Source organism: Trichinella spiralis (genome assembly GCF_000181795.1).
Source record: "Trichinella spiralis strain ISS 195 chromosome Unknown Scfld4, whole genome shotgun sequence".
NCBI classification, from domain to species: domain Eukaryota; kingdom Metazoa; phylum Nematoda; class Enoplea; order Trichinellida; family Trichinellidae; genus Trichinella; species Trichinella spiralis.
The window spans coordinates 3,112,341-3,132,434 of record NW_003526943.1 but is presented as its reverse complement, the minus strand read 5'-3'; the positions used below and the strand labels follow the sequence as shown (position 1 = coordinate 3,132,434).

General features: G+C 31.0%; 5 protein-coding genes across 5 annotated transcripts; 2 read left to right on the top strand and 3 right to left on the bottom strand.

Annotated features, from left to right (window-relative positions):
- The first annotated feature begins 1,328 nt into the window (after positions 1–1,328).
- Tsp_00801 (hypothetical protein) lies at positions 1,329–1,761 on the top strand. The gene is made up of 2 exons (XM_003376537.1): positions 1,329–1,403; positions 1,429–1,761. The coding sequence occupies exons 1-2, from the start codon at positions 1,329–1,331 to the stop codon at positions 1,759–1,761; spliced, it is 408 nt and encodes a 135-aa protein (XP_003376585.1).
- A 2,832-nt stretch (positions 1,762–4,593) lies between these two features.
- Tsp_00802 (hypothetical protein) lies at positions 4,594–5,504 on the bottom strand. Its single transcript, XM_003376536.1, has 3 exons — positions 5,234–5,504; positions 5,126–5,161; positions 4,594–4,664 (listed from the first exon to the last, which is right to left on the bottom strand). Exons 1-3 carry the CDS (start codon positions 5,502–5,504, stop codon positions 4,594–4,596), a joined length of 378 nt encoding a protein of 125 aa, XP_003376584.1.
- A 1,279-nt stretch (positions 5,505–6,783) lies between these two features.
- Tsp_00803 (hypothetical protein) lies at positions 6,784–7,255 on the top strand. Its single transcript, XM_003376535.1, has 3 exons — positions 6,784–6,864; positions 6,903–7,124; positions 7,157–7,255. The coding sequence occupies exons 1-3, from the start codon at positions 6,784–6,786 to the stop codon at positions 7,253–7,255; spliced, it is 402 nt and encodes a 133-aa protein (XP_003376583.1).
- Positions 7,256–12,490: 5,235 nt separating this feature from the next.
- Tsp_00804 (putative zinc metalloproteinase nas-36) lies at positions 12,491–15,978 on the bottom strand. Its single transcript, XM_003376534.1, is given in 14 exon segments — positions 12,491–12,557; positions 12,584–12,699; positions 13,292–13,317; positions 13,564–13,670; positions 13,798–13,919; positions 13,939–14,075; positions 14,141–14,272; positions 14,311–14,437; positions 14,486–14,756; positions 15,189–15,327; positions 15,377–15,471; positions 15,540–15,667; positions 15,721–15,858; positions 15,967–15,978. 14 exon segments carry the CDS (start codon positions 15,976–15,978, stop codon positions 12,491–12,493), a joined length of 1,617 nt encoding a protein of 538 aa, XP_003376582.1.
- Positions 15,979–16,423: 445 nt separating this feature from the next.
- On the bottom strand, positions 16,424–19,508 carry Tsp_00805 (ribose 5-phosphate isomerase A). The gene is made up of 8 exons (XM_003376533.1): positions 19,473–19,508; positions 19,243–19,389; positions 18,977–19,030; positions 18,773–18,865; positions 18,395–18,631; positions 17,820–18,285; positions 17,326–17,388; positions 16,424–16,434 (listed from the first exon to the last, which is right to left on the bottom strand). The coding sequence occupies exons 1-8, from the start codon at positions 19,506–19,508 to the stop codon at positions 16,424–16,426; spliced, it is 1,107 nt and encodes a 368-aa protein (XP_003376581.1).
- Between the last annotated feature and the right edge of the window lie 586 nt (positions 19,509–20,094).

Sequence of the window (20,094 nt, the reverse complement as noted above, 5' to 3'; positions counted from 1 at the left end):
GATCTGTAAGGTCTCAGTAGAGATAAAACTCTGATTGAATTTTTTGCTCGTTGAGATTTAAAAATTGAGATACCGTAAAGTGGTTTTAGGAGACGTTGAAATGTTTTCAGAAAAATTTGTATTTATTAAATTGAACAAAAGCACATTTGAAAAAAAGAAGTTCGAACAAATGGTATACTGTATAAATTGATAGGTAGGTTGATAGATGGTAAATGCTGCTTGCCGACAAAAAATGAAAATGAGCACAAAGGGTTTGCCGACAGGAATATTTATAGGTTGATTGTGTGATCACGTTTGTCGAATTTTACTTAAATCGAAAATTACAATTAAAAATGGGAAGAATAAACGGGCAAGTTGGCAATTTATCGGATGAAATTGCTTCATAAACCTTAAATTTCCAAAAGAGAAGCAATTTAATGGTTTGATTGAAATTTGAAAATTGTTTCACATTTCCCAACGCCGCTGTGATCATCGATCAAATGATGAGTCGTTCAGCTGCTTTTAAGTTCTCTGTGTTGTTTTACTTGTTTGCCGATCGGTCGGTATGTTTTACTGAAGAAAAATGATCTCACTTTCTCGTATCATTTGAAAACACTTGAAAAACTATTTTTTAATCTTTTTTTCAAGTTTTGCTTTACTTTTTTTCTTTCTTAAATCATATTTCAATTCTTTATAAGATAAAATAAATTTGTTAAAAATATTTGTCATATTAATTTAAATATCATATTCATTGTCCATTTTGTACTGAAAATTTTTAATTTTTCCATTAATATAGTTCTCTCTTCTATGCTTATGCATTTGATGTGGAAGTTTCTACTTTTATTATTAGTTTGCTTTCATTATTTTCAACTGAAACATAAATTGTCGAATTTTACAGAATTCTATAAATTTAATGGTGGAGAAGCTAAATTTTGCGCACATTTTTTCAAATTTGCTACAAGTTTTATTAATTTGATTGTGAAGATTTTTGAAATCATTGCTGAGGATTATTGGAAAATTATTACCCCTGTTCTTTCCTTTTTGTCTTACAATTGCAAATCTCAAGCAATAACCAACCGCTAGGTGGGTGTCTTTGGGTGTTATTTATCCGATCAGATAGATGAGCATACACTGAGTTGAGTTGGTTGTAATAATAATTTTTGCAAATATGATAGCGTGAAGACAATTCTAAATAACAAATAAGCTTTAATTTGAAAGTAGCGATCAAAAAAGAAAAGTTTTGTGCTTGGCTTGTTTCTATTCATTTGGATCAACGACATCCACAACTTTCGACAACCATGTCCTGGTAAGTTTTGAGCACAACTTTATCATACTCATCCAGGTAAAGCATGCTGATCGGGCTGAGCTCGGTCGGCACACAGCAAGATTTCGGCGCCGCCCCTGGATTGACCGAATGGACCAACGTTTGCACAATGGCATGATTGGTAGCGTTCAAGTGATCGTTCAACGGAAACGGACAATCTCCCTGACAGTAGTAGGCTTTGTAGCCGGGCGGGGCGACGATCCAATCGTTCCAGCCGACTGACTCGAAATCCACATACAGTTCGTGCCGCTGACAGAGCTGACGGCGCCGGTATGTTTTGTGCCTGTGCCGACGACCACCGCCCCCGTGTCGCCGTTCCGCCTTCGGTTTGGACGGCACTGCAGCCCGACGTTTCGATCTACTTCGACCATTGCTGTTGGCCCGTGAGTCAGCATCCGAGGTCATCACGGTCAGCAACGGTGACCGGGATGAAAGTTTCGCTGACTGTAACAATATGAAATGACAATCCGACTTGGATCCGGAAGTGCGCAACTGCACAGTGCCAGATTTGTACGGTGACATGAGCCACCGACGGACAGTGGCGCTCAAGTCGAACGAGACCCAACGTTCGCCTGCATCACAGTCCACAAGCACCGTGTCCACCAACACACTGTGATTGCGCACCAATTCATAAGCATCCAATCGCAATCTTGCAGAGTGTCGTCGTCTATGTTTTGACGTTTCTTCTTCGGATTTAGGCGATTCTTCTAAATCCAACTCAAATTCCAACTCTGATACACCACCTCCTCTATTGTCTTGATTTATCATTAGTATATCTTTTTGCTTTTTATTGCTTTTATTCTCCACTACTACCACTCTGGTCATACTGAGCTGATTTTCTTCTTTCCTATTCACCTTCCTATTCCTCTCATCCAATACTCGTTTTTCATTTGACAACAACGCTGGCGTCTCAGCTCTGGTACGATGACGACTAGATTCGACAAATACTGATAATTCTGCTCCTTCGAGCACTTCGTCTGGCGGTAACGTATGCAAATCGAATCTTAGCATATCCGATTCCGACAATGATTCATCAGCTAAAATTAAATTTATTATTAAAAAAATTTATCATATAACAATTTTCATCTATCTATCTATCTATCTATCTATCTATCTATCTATCTATCTACCTATCTATCTCATCGGTAATGAATAAAAATAATTATCTGCACAGACGCATTTATGCGTACATTCCTATGAAAACGAATACTTTTTGCAAAAATATTTTTATAAAGTTTTATCTGAAACTTCTTTTGTCTTATTTTATAAAAAGTCATTTTATATTCTAATAAAATTATATGAAACTTTCAAAAATTTAAACAATTCATAATATAAATATATGTAATAAAAAACTGCAATGTGAAACCTATACGAGGTTTCAATTTCTAAGGTTTACAATTTCACTTGCTATAAATATAGATAGATAATGCGGGCTTGTGAATTTCATCTCTACTGCTTGCTGACTGCCACACGTGAACCACACAAATTTAGCTATTCAGTAAATTAAAAATAAAAAAGCTCAAATGTACTTTGTCTTAAACACAATGCAAAAAATGTTGATGACTTGAATAATAGTACTTGAATTAAATAATCTCTGTAGCAGCAGTGCCTGCAATTTATTACTTGAAAACAAAGTGTTCAATAAGAACAAGTTGTGTTTCCTTTTTTCATCCCTTCATTCAATTGTTTTCATAAAGTAATTTACATAAGATTTTAAACTTCAACTTTTAAACAGCATACAAATACAACTACAATACGTTACCTTGCAGTATGTATAATAAATAATGCGTAGAATTAATTGTATTGAAACAATTTTTTAATGAACGGCTGAGCAGTATCAAAAACAAATAATTCTAGATTCTTATATGAAAAAAAAGCATGTCCTCTCATCTCATCGTTCAGCTTTATATAATACAGAATAACAGAAATAGAATCTAAATGTATAAATTAGAAGGCGCACATTGAAACATTAATGTTAACGTGATTCGTTAATGTTTTTTACATTTATTTTTACATTAATTAAAAGCTTATTCTAATATATATATATATATATATATATATATATATATATACAGTAGATGGAAAGTATCATTGTGTGAGAGATTCTGTCAAGTACAAAAAATTCTTTTGACGCATTATAAAAATTATTTCCAGCTATGGCGTGTTGCTGTCAACATGACGATCACCTCAAAATGCCATCATCCTTAACCATTAAATAATTAACATGCTTATGGCAATTTTCTAGCAACCAAAGCAAAATACATTATGCTGAGAAAGGCTAAATATGAAACAAATCTGTACTGTCTGAACTGAGCGTCCGTTCACACGTACATTGGTTGTAACATAAAAGAAAAATAAAAAACAGTATTGATATGTTTTAAAAAATATGCAATAAATAATCTATTGTATACATGTATGGAATTCAGTATGATATAGAATCAACAGATTTTTCACTTTGTCAATTTAAAATGTCAAAATGGAATAAAGCACTGAATTATGAAGAAATTTTCAATTAAAGATAGAAATGGTGGTTTACAAAAAAAACTTTCGTATAACTATCTGATAAAATTATAAAGTTGGTTATTCAGAAACAGTGAAAGAATGTGGCAGGTATGTGACAAAATATCAATATATAAGCAAGCAATCGAGTAAAAGTATTGAAGATCAAAATTCAAGAATAAGATGCTTGCAATGAAGCCAGCTTCATATTTCACATCCCCAACTACTATTATCATTTCATCACATATAAAACTTGAGCCATTAAAACTGCAAAGCGGAATTTGCTGCGCGGATAACGTAATGGAATAGAAAACCTTTGCTGTGTAATATTTCATTTTAAACCTTCTTTCGATCTAAATGGCTCAACATATTTTGAATGAAATTTAACACAGATGAACTAAATTTCTTAAATAAAACTTGCAGCAAAATAATACTTTTTATACGATTACAAAAAAAATTTTCCTCTTAAATTTACACAAATACTTAAAATTTTTAAACAAAGTAAAAAATACATTACAAAATAATAAACACACGAATTCGGATCAGAAAAAATATCATTAAAAATCATATATAATTATAAAAAAAGTTTTTTTCTTTAGATTTCATCTTTTCCCTGTTCAATTACTCAATAAAAACTGTGATAATTGCTTTTTTTGTTCCATTCAGTGCAAGAAATTTACAAATGATTCAGGTGCCTATGCTATGGGAATTGAAAAGATATTCAACTTTTCACATCATTAAATTACAACAGGTCACCTTTATGAAAAGCATGTTAAACTGGATCTCTGGTTTTATATTTTTCTGCATAGCACTACAAAGCATGACAACAGAGCATCATTGGTCCGTTCCATTCTCGAAGATTCTATAATTAGTCATAAAATTTTTACTTTATGACTTTCTTTTATACTTGAAAATAAAATAAACACGAACATAAAGATGTTTAAAAAAACCAATAAATACAATGAAGATAACAAAAATAACAACAACAATCACACACACGCACACAAGTTCGAAAAAATAATCTTGAATATGTTCAATAAGCAGCTTGCTTGTTTGGTGAAAAACATCCCATCAAAGCTGACAAAATTCAAGCAATTTCAAAAGCAATTCTTGCATCTTAGAGTTCAAAGACATCTCTCACATTTGACCTTTGAAATTGCATTTAAAGCGTGAAATACAAAACATTAAAAAAGTTCGCTCCAATTTTGAAATGTTTTATCTTTAAACAACACATTTGTAACTGCACATAAATAATTTCTCTCTATCCCTAGCAATTTTTGATTCATGACAATAAAGCAAAGAATCATAATTGGTGAGAATAACTATGAAAATTATTCAATAATCTGTGCATGATGGAAACTAAAAAGTGTAAACTGATATTCTTTACAATTTTATGGTAATTTGTTTTTCTAGAAAAGAAAAAAGACTTACATTTCGGTTGAAATGTCCGGGCATTGTTCCAAAATGGGGGTACCGGCAACGACTGTGCCGAGTTTTGTTCATTGGTCAGCTGCTCGTACAATGCTTGCAAACGAGCGGGCACTTTTGCTTTAACTGTGGGCCTGGGTCGTGATTTCAAATTTAAAACACGCAAAAAATGCCTCTCCAGACGTTCCAAATCTGTCTGGTCAAGCTGACCATTGGGCGACGACGACAGTTCAGGTGACTTTTTGCCAGCAAAAGTGGTCACCGTCGTCGTCATCTCGGCTACAGAAAGCGAAATTGAATTGCAACAGAAAATGTTCAGCAATATTAACAAATGCAACAAAAATGGCAGCGGCTCAAACCACAATGGCGTACAATGACCGAAGCGCATCTCGGCAACATACTAGATCAATCTGTAAAATAAATCAACATTAAAATAAGAAATACATATATATATGTATATGCATAACTGTACAAGAATAATCTGATTTCGAAGGATTGCCATTTTATTCTTTTAAATTTTCTATTAGTATTATTTTGCATATATATCCGAATTTTAATATACATATAGATATATTTATTTATTTATTCCAGCAACAAGTTGCGTCATTAGCTAGAACGCCCAACCCGTTTAAACAAAACCAACTGCCAGGTGCTAAGGCCAATGATATTTACGATTGCTGACCCTCGGCACGAACGATTTGTTTCTCATTTTAGCGCGAATTTTTTTGCTGGTCAGCAAGAGGAATTCGATTAGCTAGTCAATATTTGCCTGGCCTGAGGCTGAGTATGAGTGACACGGAGAAATGAAATGAAAATGAGAAAAGTAAATGATGAAGACGAGGGAAAAAACCCTCCTAACAATGGTAATAAAATATGCGATGAAGTGTGAGATGTTAAGCATAACAACTGCATCACACTTCATGCAAATTACAAAAACTTTCTTTTTTAAGAAACGAGCACAAATTTATATAAATAAATATATAGGAAATTGTGTCCCAAGATGATATGGAAACGTTACAATGAAGCTTTCACATATCTCTGTATGTGTGTCAGTTTGTATGTATACATGGTGAATGGTTGTAGTTGTGAAATGAAATAGAATTTAAATTTGGCTAGTTGAACTTTCTTCAGCTGGCAATAAATGAACCCAGTTATAGTTGGTGGTGATATTTCGCCATCGACCTAGCCAGGTCAGAGTAGCTTGGCAACACACTAGCTTAAGATGAGAGAGGTTTGAAGCGCGGCCAGACAAAGCATCGCAGCTGCCGGCCGGTCGACAATAAGCTAACCAGAAAAGGCAGGTGTGCATGCGGCCTCATTCAAAAAAACTAAATTCAAGCATCCAACTAAACAACACTCATTGATGGACGAGAAAGCATGAAAAAAGGAGAAAAGCTGAAATTTACTTTCTCTGCTTACCAAACAATGTTGAGTGAACGACTAGGACAAACTGCACTGCCCGAGGCGTATAATTCAATGTTATTAACATCAGAAATGTTGAAGTGGATCAACAACAGTGGAAACAATGAAGCTTTTAGAACAGAAAGTTGTAAATGCGAGGAGGAAATTCTGTGCTAATCTGGTCGATGATATTGGTGCAAAGTGGCGGCCAACTTGCTGATTCGTCGTTGGATGTTGGCATGGAAAGAGGGGGAATGTGAAATTTGTTAAGATTGATGCAAATCCAATTTCTGCCTCACCAACTCACTCGTCCTCTGGCGCAGCTGAACGAAAAATAATTGTGTTCAAGCGGAACAACGTCGCCACGCCGTCTCTCAGCCGTGGTGTGAACGTCGCCGCACGCCAGACTGAGCGGCTCCGTTGTGCCGCCGCCGGCGTCCAATCATCAACCCCGAACATACGTCCTCCTGGACCTCATTTCAGGCGCCACCTGGTGACCGGCCTCATCCATTGTATCACTGTCAGGCCGACCCCCCGCTGACCAGTGGCCGAACCCCTCGACGGAACCATCCAACGACACTTGCATGCAGTAGAAGTCGAATAACAACTAGCAAGATCCAATAATACATCCACGTGAGAAAACACGTGAGAAATGTCCAACGGTCAAAATTTTTTCTATTATTTTGCGGACAGGGGGGACGCGGAAAGCCCGGCAGATCAGCTTTCACATCAATGTGAACAGAACGAACAGATGCACTGCCAAATGACCGGAATTATGCTTCGACAAATAATCACTTACTTTTGCAGAAGATCATATTTCATTAGCATATTGTGATTACAATCATATATCCTCGACATTGTGCAATGGATCAGAATCATACATTTAAAACAGTTATCACAATACTGACATCATTTTCTGAAAAAAGAAATTTATTTCACTTTTGTACTCATGCATAACAATATGTTTAACTTTTTTCCCTACGTAATGGCTATTAATGTTACTTATTAACCGTGCTGCTGTTAATGAAGAAAATAATCTAAACGGAATGGAAGAAAAAAGCATACTAACAACTTTCACACTTTTTTTGGTATGAACAAATACCTCAACACTTGCAAATTGGTGTTAAACATCACAGAGAAGAACAATGAACAGAAGAGAACAATGAGCAGATGTGGGGGAAAAATCGTTTTGCTATATCAGTGTGTATTACATAAACTGACTTAATGGCTTCCTGACTTGTTAATGATGCTCTTTGATAATGCTAATTATATCTGTTGACGCCTGAATAATCCTACAATTTGAGTCCGATTGTTCTACATTGTCATTGTTTTTTTCTGTTAATACCAACACAACCAATGCACAATGAATTGCAATGTCAAGGCTAAATGAAAAGTAATTTTAAAAGTGGGAATGCAATATTGCATTAGCGGTTCTTTTAAGCGGTCAAGCTAAATTTTTGTCCAACTGCACTGACGACCTACAATCATCATGATCGCAGTCAGAAGGGGGTCGTTAAAGTGGGTGCCCTCGCCCTTTCTCAACTTACCTAAGTAGATCCACCCCTTTGTTGACGACTCTCCAACTATACATTGATTGTTCAATATCAACGCTTCATTGTTTCACATTCATCTTGTCTTCGATAACTGCTAAATACGGATAAATATAAATAAACATACACACACGCACATATATATGTGTCATTAGTATTACTTTTATTATAACTGTAGAATATCCAAATCTACTTTATCTCTTCTTTTAAGAACATTGGTTTGAAAGCAAAAATACTTTTAAAGCTTTAAATACTAAAGCTGCAAAGTTAATGCTTATTTTTATAATTTATATTTTTGTCTCCGATGTTAAACAGAAAAAAATATTAGTTGTATTTCACAATTTTTGAAAAGTGAAATGACTTTTGCACAGCGTGCTGTTATTTAATTATGCTTAAATAACTGATGTCATATGGATTAAAGTATTTAGTTCACAGGTCAAGTGGATATCACAATAACAAAGAGGAGATCAAATAGTTCACAAGTTAAGCCAACAATTTCTCACCGATAAGATTTATATTATTTCCAGTCGCTAGATTAACATATTTTGTTTAATCATGAGGCAATACATACATATATGCATATATGAATTACAAATAAAAATGGAACCATATATATATATATATGTACAAATAATATGCGTTGTTTAGGGTTTGAAAAGCAAGCAGTTTTATTTAATGGTTTTTGAAATTGCACACGTTTCCACAGCTTTCACTTTTACGTGCTAAAAAAGAAATTATGTTTTCAACCAATTGATGCAATCACTTCATACACACACACATACACATACACGGCAACAAGCACATGCTTTGAAAATTAGCAAAAATATGTGCAACAGTTTGAGTCGTTCCATTGATGGATTGTTGCATATCTTTACATTTTACTTTTATTTATTCATTTTATTTTACTTTTCTTTGAAATTGCTGAATGTTTCAACAAATATGTAGCGTTCGCTTCTGTTAAACACCAATATTGGAATAATATAATCAGTGATCGGCATCTCTTTATACTTCTTAATCTTTGTCAACAGCAAGAAAACATTAAAGTTTGAAATAAAAATAAACAAAATTCACCTGAACAAACTTATAAAAAATTTACACCTTAATTTTAATAAATCCAAATAAAAAAACTGTGAATGGTTTTTCAAATAAAACAAAGAGAGAAAAGATTTCAAGCTTTGTTAAACAATCTTTTATTAGCATAAAAGTGACTTTGGACGTTAGTAGGAACATGAAAGAAAACATGTTAGCGTGATTGTTGCAACATTAAAACAATTTAAGATGAAATTAAAGGAAAGGATTTTTAATGGTCAACGTCGAAGCATTTTCCCGGCAGCTATTTCCAACAGTTGACAGGCATTTTAACAATGCCGCAGTTTCACACCACGCCTACCTGCCTGCTGGTTAGGTAAACAAACATGAAAGCAAAATAATAAATAAATGCATCACCAAGCGATGTGGGTAACAGGCAAATCTATATCATAGTTGAGTAAAATTGAAATAATTATTTGCTGTGAGAAACTGTGAAAGTTTCAATTATAAAAAATATATGTATATCTATAAATAAATAAATAAATATATATATATATATCCCCCTTTTATTAATTTTTCACACATTCCCAAAATTTTATTGCTTTGCTCAAAACCGAACGCATGACAGGTAACATCGTTATGCCTGAAGCAATTTAAATAAAATAAATACATTTTGACAAAGTAAATTTGTTGGAGACAAAGAAATTAATTTCGGTGTGTCATTGAAAATTTGCAACATCATTTGAACATGACTAACCAATAAAAAAGCTGATAACTGTTGAAAGGGTTTTTTTTGAAATGTTAGATTAAAAGCTCTGTTTTAATTATACAATTAAAAAAATATTTTTTCGCTTTTTTCGAAATGCCTTCTCATGTACAACATTATTGGATTTCTTAACGTACTTTCAAATTAGCACAATTATAAAATTTGAATTATGTGAAGTAGAAATTTTTTACAACCGCAAGTAAACTATTTTAAGTTATTCTTTTAAAAAGCTCAAAAAAGCTTCCACAGCTTTACAATTAATAATCATACAGTGATAACATTACAGAATGCTTTTTCCTCAAACTTATTTTAAAAAGTGTTATGAAAACTCATAACATGTATATTAATTTCTGTACATATATTGCACTTTTCCCTCTTTGTAAATGACAGACATTGCATATTTTTGATGGAAGATATTACAGAAATAGATTTTTGAAAGCACCGTGAAAATCAGCAAAATTTTTGTGAAGACTTGATAAACAAGCAGACTTGAGATAAAATATGAGAGATTAAAAAAATTTTATCTATTGAAAACGAAATACACTACCTTATCGATGTCAGTCTATCATGTCATAATAATGAAGTGTTGTTTATAATCAATAAATTGATGCAAAGTGATTATGACACTATTTTATCGCTTCTATAGGAATTATTATAGGAAAATGAATAAGATGAATTTCAGCTAAATGTAATAGTGATTGTTGTCATTTTCAAATTTAATCCATTCAACTAATCATTGCTGAATAAATGTAGTTTACAAAAATTTTAGAAAAAAATAACAGTAGCCTTAAATAAGCATAAGGAAATTATTTATTACATTTATATTGTTAGTTTTTTATTGCTAAATTTAAGAAACTGAAATGCAGCTTTTTCAGTTGAACAACTTTTTCCAAAGTAAATTCCACTTCTTCTGCAATGTGATAGCTAAATTATCTTTCTGATCGAAAAGTATGGTCATTTGAGTTTTTCAAAATTACTGAAGTGGATATTTGTCAGAAACTAAAGAGCAATTTTGAATGTGGATTGATTTTTGATTTTATCTAAATTTTCTTCTGTTACTTGTGGAGAAAATTGCTGTTTGCCGTTTTCGGTCGGTCCACTTTGATCACCAACCAACGTTATTCCACTTTTAAGCATCATTTTCATCGCTTTTAAGCAAACATTGCACAATATGAACAGAAATAAAAATATTTACATATTTATTGCTGATGAAAAATAATTCAAAACCAAAAAATACTACATAATATTTCTACATTGTAAAATATAATTTTTCACTACCCATGTAATCGAATTAACAGATCGACAGACAATCAATGTTACTGATCAAAATAATTGATGATACGAATTTTAATTTCAGTAAACGTTTTTTTATAAATTTATTACTTACTCGAATTATTTTTTAAAACATTTTTTTAATTTTGAATGCTGTCAAAATGTGCTATTTGATGGTAAAATGTAGATTGAAAATCAAAATTGTTTTCTATAAAAACTACACTGATAAGAAATTTTATTTTAAAGCTGTAATTTAACATTGTAAGATGCTTAAAAAAAGATTCTGAAAAACCTTTTTTATGAAATTATCTATTATTTTGTGATGAATGATCCGTATGAATAAGTATTGATGTTACGCAAAATGATTTCAGTTTAAAATGTGGCATAACTGATTGATTTTGTATGCAAGAATATTCAAAATTTATTTTGATCATGCTGGATAAAATAATCTTTTGAGCAGCGCGTAATTATACTAAAACAAAGCTTATTGTCTTATTTTACGAATGCATTAGACAAAATATGAATAAATTCTTTTGTATTTTTTCTCTACATGCATGTCATAAAACAGTTCTATGCAGACATTTTTTCCTAATATTTTAATTTTCAAAAAACGTATTATTCATATTTATGATAAAAACTACAATTAAATGATATTGGATGATTGAAAAATACTGTGAAAAAAATATTTTTAAAATTTTGTATAAATAATTTATTTTTGGCTTATTAGCATGCATTTATAGCAAAAGTATTTTGCAAATCTTAAATGCTTACTACTTATGATAACTATAATTTCGAATTGAATAATACCACTCACTGCAGTTTGTTTGTTCAGAAGCATATGAATCTATTGAATGAGATAATGAAATATAACAAGTAAATGTTGGACTTTTCTAAATTCACTATTACTTGTTACATCTGCATTGTTACTACATCATTACTGCACAGAAATATATGCTTTTTTATTGTAGTTTTGAAAATTTATTGTCGTAACGCTTTAAACTAGTATATGATTGTTATATATTTATTAATTTTGGAATATCCAATATAAATGTAAATGCTTTATAGGTTCTTGATGTTAATTTTTTCATTCTGCATTTCTTAAGAAATTCCATTGAAATGTTTAATATATATATTGATGAAAATTGGATTCTATTCTGACTTAACTTTTAAACTTTACTTCAATTGTGAAAAAACCAGCTCTTAGATAAAATTATTTTTTGAAGTACTTTCTAATTCAGCATCTTATCTTGCATCTGCATCATTTCTGCAGAGGCGATTCGATTCGGCAAAGATATCAAGCAAAGATTTTCTGATTAAAAAGTGAATAAGAAGAACATGCTTGTGCATGATAAAATTAGCATTAGTTCGATTTGTACGTCGAAGTTTGTTAAAGCAATGGCTATTACATAACGATAAATTGCCCACTTGCGCACACTATCTTGATTGTCATTCTTCATTTCATATAATGAATAATTTAGAGCTTATTCTATTTTGAATATTTTAAAAGGAAAATTATTTAAATGCTCAATTTATAGTTTCTATTTAAGTAAAATTGATATTCTAAAGTAAAATAAATCTTTTTACATTCTACAATAATTCTTGAATAATTTCCAGTAAACATTCATCACTAATTTAAACGTTAAAATGTGCATAATATTTTGAAGCTTATTTCTAAGAATATTTAATGTGAATTAAATATAATCTTGGACATCTAAAATACTATGTATTTTATTGCATTCCAGCCAAATATTAGATTTGGCATTACAATGTTTTATTAAAGTAATCATTTTATCTGCATAATTTCAGAGTGGTTTATTGCTTCATTAATAAAATTTACATAACTTGTTAAGCATGCATTGCTAAATTCAATGAATTAAAGAACAAAATTGCATTTTTTCATAATCTTTTACAGATTTTATTTGATAAAAAAATTTTTGATTTTCATTATGATTCTTCGTAGAGGTTTTCTTACTTCTTCTCATACTAAAAGAAAAATAAGAGAAATAACATCAAAGTAAGTGTAAGCAACTATTTACATTTTACAATATGTTGCTTATATTTATACCTGTCTAATAAAAGGAAATAATAATAAAATTGTCATAAAACAGACACATAATTAACTAAATTCTAAATTCTAGCCTTTAATTTTGAAATTATTTACTATTATGCATTTTCAGATATTTTAGAATTTCAAAATTAACTGTTTTTCTATAATTAAACAATAAAACATGAAAATCCCGTTTTTACAGTTTTAGAATAAATCTTTAATATGATATTTAATTATTACATCATGTATTAATTATATAAATGCATACTTTGCCGCATGTACAACTCAATTCCTCTTGTAGACCAAGTTCCACTGTATTTTAAGATAGCGACATTGCCTTCTGTTTGAATTGTCCCGGGATTATCACAGCACAAGCTAAATAGCAAAGTATTAAATAAGTTGAATTATATTTCCAAAACTGCTGCATAATGGAGTGACGACAATCTTCATGATTTGACTGTTCAATTAGTGAATTTTAGTTTAAGAAACTGTGGTCACTTACAGCGCCATTGAATAGGCCATATCTTTTTTATATTTAATTCCAAAATAATGGTCTGTGCAGGGTTTGTTGCATGAAAATTCAAACTTGTAAAACCAAAACTGAATTGTATGACCTTTTGGAACCTAAATATTTTGCATTTACTAAATTAAAACTTGCCAGGTAATACTGACTACTCACTTTCACTTTCCAAATGCAGTCAGCACGTCCTGTGATATTTAATTTGTATGGAGTTGAAGTAGGTTTAATCACATGCTGTCCACAATTTGGATCATCTGTCCCTGTATAAAATATTGATGTCAATTCATTGAAGAGAATGTATAATCATTAGGAACATGTAATTTACTTTTTACATTTTGGCAAAACTCTCCTTCAAAGAATGATGGACAAATGCATGTATTGCAGTATTTTGGATTTGGATAACCACCGTTTTTGCATTTATTTCTTATATGGGAGCATGATTCTAAATAGCACATTGCTTCAGCAATTGCATTTACATTTTTTAAATATATTTACCGCTGCAGTAATGTTTATTCACCAATTTGATGTCATAAAAAGAAGGTTCTTCTCGATATCCAAAGCTTGTAGCATACAATGGATCTCTAGATATTATGACATCATAGTTATTATCCAGAGCAAAACCCTGAAATCATATATTATATTAATTAGTTTTTTAAAGAATTCATTTTACTTTGCTCGGATAGTGCATGACTGACTGATAATCATATGGAATTTCTTCTACATCAACAGCATCAAATGTTGTTAGTCGATAATTGTAGGCTTTTGATGATTTAATATTTGTATGGTTTAAATAAACATATCTGTCTCTGTCTGGGCGATTTTGTGTATGATGGAGTCCGAGAGCGTGAGCTACTTCATGGGTAACTACATACAACGGACTACAGTAACCTGGAAGGGAAACTTCTTGCCTTCCACCTTGTTTACCAATATAAGACCAGCAGCTGAAGAAAGTAAAATGAATCAAAAATAACATCAAATATATTATATATATTTATTCAGAAGCAAGTAATCCGACATTTACAATATGAACATACGGAATATGACGTAAATACATCTATTTCTGTATTAAAAAGAAATTAATAACAGAAGCAATGTAACTTACTTTAATAATCAATATTTTCAAACATGAATTGTACTTCAAGTAGATTTCTTTTTCTTTTTTTACATTGATTTTTTGCAAAACGTTTTACTTTATTTATTTTAAAGTTTTGTAAAACTTAAAGTTCAGAATTTTTTAATGAAAAAAAACGAATTGATTTATAAATTGAGAAATTCTTGAATTAAATAAATTTTAAGAATTAGGTCAAAATTCAGCAGCTATAAATAAATTCTGCTTATTCAGCAAATATGAAATTCCTTGATACGAATCTTACCCCTCATCATCAATGAATGTTAGATAATCTGTATCCTCAGAAGGATTATCATTTCTAACGAAAGTGAGACACGTGTGTTCTTCCCACCATTTTAAGCCTAATTCTACTTGGCTTTCATTTACGGGTGAATTCTTTTCGTCTAAAAGTAGTAAATAACAATTTTCTGCGTAGACAGCTCACCTACGTACCTTCAACTGTAGCGTTGCTTTCAAACTTATAAGGAATTACAGTAGGCCAACGGTTATTCAGATCTTTAATAATTCCTGAACGTGTTGACGATCTGCTAAAAATGTTCATTTCATACTTAAGCATCGATATAATTGTGTTTAAATTCAAAAAATCAAAGGAAACCTTTTTTTATGTTGTTTGTCATGAAGAAGTTCATCGGATAAAATTTCAATATCACTCTTAGAAAGCATAACGTCAGTTTGAAATAATTCAGAATTTTCAAATGGCTTTCTTTCATCGCTTTTATCAACCTAGAAATGATGAAAACGATTATTTGGTGTTTTCATTTTAAAAACAAACTGACAATGATGCGTTTTCTGAATTTGTTTTCTCTTGGAGAAGTGTCCATCATCTGTGCTTTTAATTTTTGCATAAATTCCATATTCGCCTGAATCGTATCTTTGCTAACACGTGAATGTTCTTTCATTTCATTCCAAATGCTCTAAAGTAATCATATTGACGAATTTCACTTGCATTGCACAGTTTGAAAGTTTCTTACTCTGCCTTCTGTCAAAAAAGAAAATGCGAATAAAGAAATCACAGCAAAAACAGTTAGATGCATTTTGAAATACGATTGAAGTGCAAACTACACAAGTTTCAGATGAATATATTTATTAATAAGTAATTCTATTTCATTCATTCATTTTCTATTGTTAATTCACACGGAAACAAAAGTTTACAACTACTGTTTAATCCTCTGATTGGAAAATATGTGGGCTTGTTTATGTACCATTTGCAGCATATCTCAAAGTTACATTGTTTGAAACATGTTGAACATATAATAATTGCTTTCAGTTTTCAATTAAAATGTTGATTATTCATTGTCCAACAAGTGAATTAACTCTATTCTTTCTTTATTATTTATTTTAACATTTCCCGTTTGATATGACCATCTGTATATATCATCTGTTTATTAATATAGTCTTATTTATTTGTTTACATTTGAAATGATAAATAACTAATCGTATTTAACAATTTTAAATTTTAAATGAAAATTTATTTACTATTTACATATTTACTGAAATTTCTAATTGAAAGATTGACTACGGTGAAATTGTTTCCACATTAATTGATATTTATTTTTAAAAAATAAATACAAATTTTTGAATAACTTAAAAACAATTTATCAGGAAATGTAAAATGATATTCTGTTTCTATTTAGTTTAAATCTAATCAGTGACTCATATATTTCAAATTAATAATCTTTGCTACAAGATATAAATTCAAATATCTATTATACAGTTTAATAAAAATTTGATCAGCACTATAAAAAAATTCTAACATGTACCTAGAACCTTTATTTTGCAGAACTGAATGCAAACATGAAACTGTGAATTTCTTTATCAGTGTTATCATCAAAAGAAGTAAAATAAAAAATCATCATTAGCATAATAATTCCAACGTAGTTAGCATTTATTTCACTACTAGAATACTGTTAAAACTACATCGCTGTACAAAAACAGAGCTTTCTCACTTTTAACTAGCAAATCTTAGTAACTTTTTAAAATTACTATTTATTCACGTTTTTAAAAACTACAAACACATTATTTATAACATTCAAAAAAGCTCTTTTTACCTTAAAAAACATTCTTAGAAAGAAACAGTTTTTTTTACAACTTTTGAGCATTTCAGTATTACTGTTTTTACTTGTTTGTCAGTATTACTAGACAAATATTTCGTGCAGTGTTCTATTAAATAATGTTGGATAACCCTTGACAAATATGATGATCTGTGATGTTTTCATAATTCAACTTCATAATTTCAGTAGAAGAAATAACATTTTTTGAAAACCACAGCTTACAGCACTATTGTAGCAATATTATTTTTCTTCACTGTCTTTCATTATGCGTATTTTATCTCAATTTCTTTGATTTTTTATTTTATTATTAGCTGTATAATAAATATAAACTTTTACATTCATAAAACGCCATCAGCCATATCGTATAGAGGTTTTCCAAAGTTAAGCTTACAACTGTAAAACTACATAAATTGCTAAAAGGCCAACAGTTACAATAACATGTGCAATTAGTAAACAGGAAAACTTTCACTAAACAGTAAAAGTTATCTATCAACTACAATTTAATTTTTATACCAATTTGCATATTTATATTCTAATTTTCCTAATAAACTAAATTTTGCAGAATGCTGTTATATTTCAAGAATTTGACAAGACTTTGTTAAAAAACAATACACAGCTGAAAAATTAAATTCATTCATGTATTCAGCATGCACAAATGCAAAATTATATATATGCATACATTAACATACTTGCAAATCATTTCATACTGTCCTTAAATTTTAGAAACGTTTTTACCAAAAATTCATATTTAATTAATCATTATAGCATGGAAGCGGGAATAATTAACTGAAAAAAACAGTGAAAAATTCAAGGCACAATAGAACCATTCTGCTGAAACTCTGATGGAAATGGTAAGCGATTGATCAAGCGTTCTTCGTTCGCAGACATTTCACAAACTTCGCCATTTTCTTTGCCAAAATATGCTTTCTGTGCTAATCTAATAAATAATCCAGTCTCAACTACACCAACAATTAACTTAATCGTATTATGGATTGAAATCCAGTCCACATTTTTATCTATTTTCGGAAATATCCAATCCAAAACAAAATTTGCGTTGTCCGTTACAACTGGACCAGCTTTACGAACTGCCATGCGCAAATTGCACGTACCACCAAGGGTTTTTTCAATGGTTCTCCTCACAGGCATGTAAGCCATCGGCACAACTTCAATCGGTATGTGCCTCCAATTGTCGCCTAATTTTTTGGATATCTTTCGCGAATCAGCAACCACATAAAAATACTTCGACGAGTTTATCACTATTTTTTCTTGTGTAAGGCAAGCTCCTCCTCCCTGAAAAATTATCTCGTAAATCCCAAAATATATTAAAAAAATTACAGTTCTGACTATGGCAACCAACAAAGTAAGAAATAATTATTTTTATATCATTTCTTTTACGTACTTTAATGCAATTAAGATTTTCATCGACTTCATCAGCTCCATCAATGCACAGGTCCAAAACAGGATATAATTCAAGATCTCCAAGCGGAAGACCATTTTGAAGTATAAGTGTACGAGCTTGGTAAGATGTGGGAATACAAACAATTTGTTCAAGTTGTTTTTTAAGGTACATTTCGCCCAAACATTTCGCTACATAAACCACAGTTGAGCCGGTGCCCACACCGATTACTTGACCACTCTGAAATAGGATTTTCATTTCCCAGAAAAGGTAGAATATCATTGAAAAAAAAGTTTTTCTTTACTACTTATAATATTCAATGGAGTTTTATTCTTTCACAGGCGAATTAAACATGCGAATAACGAGCAGTAAAACGCTAACCTGAACGTGATTTTTAACGCAGGTGTAGGCAGCGATTTTTTTTGCTTCTTCAATTTGATCATTAGTTGCTGAGCTCATTTTAAAATAACAGGACTAAAATACTTTCAAATGAAGAATAATAATTACTTAAATGTGAAAGGTGCACCAGGAATGGGAATGCCCTGACATTTTTCTTTAAAACATGCACTCTTGCCATCGGCTCACCTTTTGTGAACGTAATCTGTAATATTGATGATGGAATCTGAACTTCGTGAGCTTCTAAAATGCTGAATCAACTAAACAAATTTCCTAAAATACCACTTTAGTGTTGAAACCAGACAGGAAATAAATAAATAAAAATGAGTGAAGTTTACTTTGCTGTTTAAGTAAATTCTACAGAATTCATTATACAAAGCGTTAAATGTTAATGGAAAATGTATTTCAAAATTTAGCATGTTTTGCCAACGTAGTGTTCACAGTAAACAATGTACCTGATTATCAAATATTCTGTTTACGTTTAAAATGTTTAACGTTTGAGTAGTACTATTAATTTTCTGAAACTGTTGACACATTGTGCTGGCAGATATATTTTGTGATGTTAGCAGTAATTGTATGTGCAAACTTTGTTTTGCAGAACACTGAATAAGTAGCGTGAAATTTTATTACCAGAATAATACGTTTTTGTTTTAAATGTAAAAGTATAAAGATGTAGCTAAAATACTGTCAGTTTTTGAGTGTTTAGTTTATGATTATGCATACTTATTTAGTGTGGTGGTTACAATTTTTTATTGCCTAGTTTTGCAATATGAATATGTTCAAGTAATAACATTCATTTAATATTTCTGATCAAAAATTTGTTATATTATTGCACAAAACTGAAATGTCATAACTTTGTCAAAGTGTAAAAATTCAAGAAGGTTTGGTACTACTCGGTCCCGCTTTTCTCTCATTGGTCATTACCCACGCTATTTTATTGGACCGTCAAATCTTAATCACAACTGAAGAGTTTGAATCAATGAGCAATTAGACAAAAAAAACCAATGCGACAAAGACTTCACTGAGGAATTAGACAACGAAAACCATTACGACTAAGACTTCACGGCCAAATACAATGAAAACCAATACAACACAGATTTGACGGTCTAATAAAATAGCGTGAGCAAAGACCTATGAGAGAAAAGCGGGACCGAGTATCACCACACCCATTCATTCACTATCTCTGATCTAAAACTTGTTAAATTATTGCACAAAACTGTCATGTCATACTTTTTTACAGAGTAAAAATTCTAGATGAATTTACATTACTACGGCACTATTTTTATGATCAAATATTCTTGTAGCAT

What these genes read in the sequence shown, in the direction of transcription:
- Tsp_00805 (XM_003376533.1), bottom strand. Translation starts at nt 19,508, where the DNA reads ATGCATAATCATAAACTAAACACTCAAAAACTGACA. An exon ending in AAAATCTTAATTGCATTAAA is followed by an intron (nt 18,286 to 18,394) that starts GTACGTAAAAGA and finishes ATAATTTTTCAG; the next exon opens with GGAGGAGGAGCTTGCCTTAC. An exon ending in ATCAGAGTTTCAGCAGAATG is followed by an intron (nt 17,389 to 17,819) that starts GTTCTATTGTGC and finishes GTAGTTTTACAG; the next exon opens with TTGTAAGCTTAACTTTGGAA.
- Tsp_00801 (XM_003376537.1), top strand. Translation starts at nt 1,329, where the DNA reads ATGCTGATCGGGCTGAGCTCGGTCGGCACACAGCAAGATTTCGGCGCC. An exon ending in GATTGACCGAATGGACCAAC is followed by an intron (nt 1,404 to 1,428) that starts GTTTGCACAATG and finishes CATGATTGGTAG; the next exon opens with CGTTCAAGTGATCGTTCAAC.
- Tsp_00804 (XM_003376534.1), bottom strand. An exon ending in AAGCAACGCTACAGTTGAAG is followed by an intron (nt 15,328 to 15,376) that starts GTACGTAGGTGA and finishes TACTACTTTTAG; the next exon opens with ACGAAAAGAATTCACCCGTA. An exon ending in TGAGTTGTACATGCGGCAAA is followed by an intron (nt 13,318 to 13,563) that starts GTATGCATTTAT and finishes TCCTTTTATTAG; the next exon opens with ACAGGTATAAATATAAGCAA.
- Tsp_00803 (XM_003376535.1), top strand. Translation starts at nt 6,784, where the DNA reads ATGCGAGGAGGAAATTCTGTGCTAATCTGGTCGATGATATTGGTGCAA. An exon ending in TTGCTGATTCGTCGTTGGAT is followed by an intron (nt 6,865 to 6,902) that starts GTTGGCATGGAA and finishes AAATTTGTTAAG; the next exon opens with ATTGATGCAAATCCAATTTC. An exon ending in CTCATTTCAGGCGCCACCTG is followed by an intron (nt 7,125 to 7,156) that starts GTGACCGGCCTC and finishes TATCACTGTCAG; the next exon opens with GCCGACCCCCCGCTGACCAG.
- Tsp_00802 (XM_003376536.1), bottom strand. Translation starts at nt 5,504, where the DNA reads ATGACGACGACGGTGACCACTTTTGCTGGCAAAAAGTCACCTGAACTG. An exon ending in CCGGACATTTCAACCGAAAT is followed by an intron (nt 5,162 to 5,233) that starts GTAAGTCTTTTT and finishes TACACTTTTTAG; the next exon opens with TTTCCATCATGCACAGATTA. An exon ending in ATTATTGAATAATTTTCATA is followed by an intron (nt 4,665 to 5,125) that starts GTTATTCTCACC and finishes GACTAATTATAG; the next exon opens with AATCTTCGAGAATGGAACGG.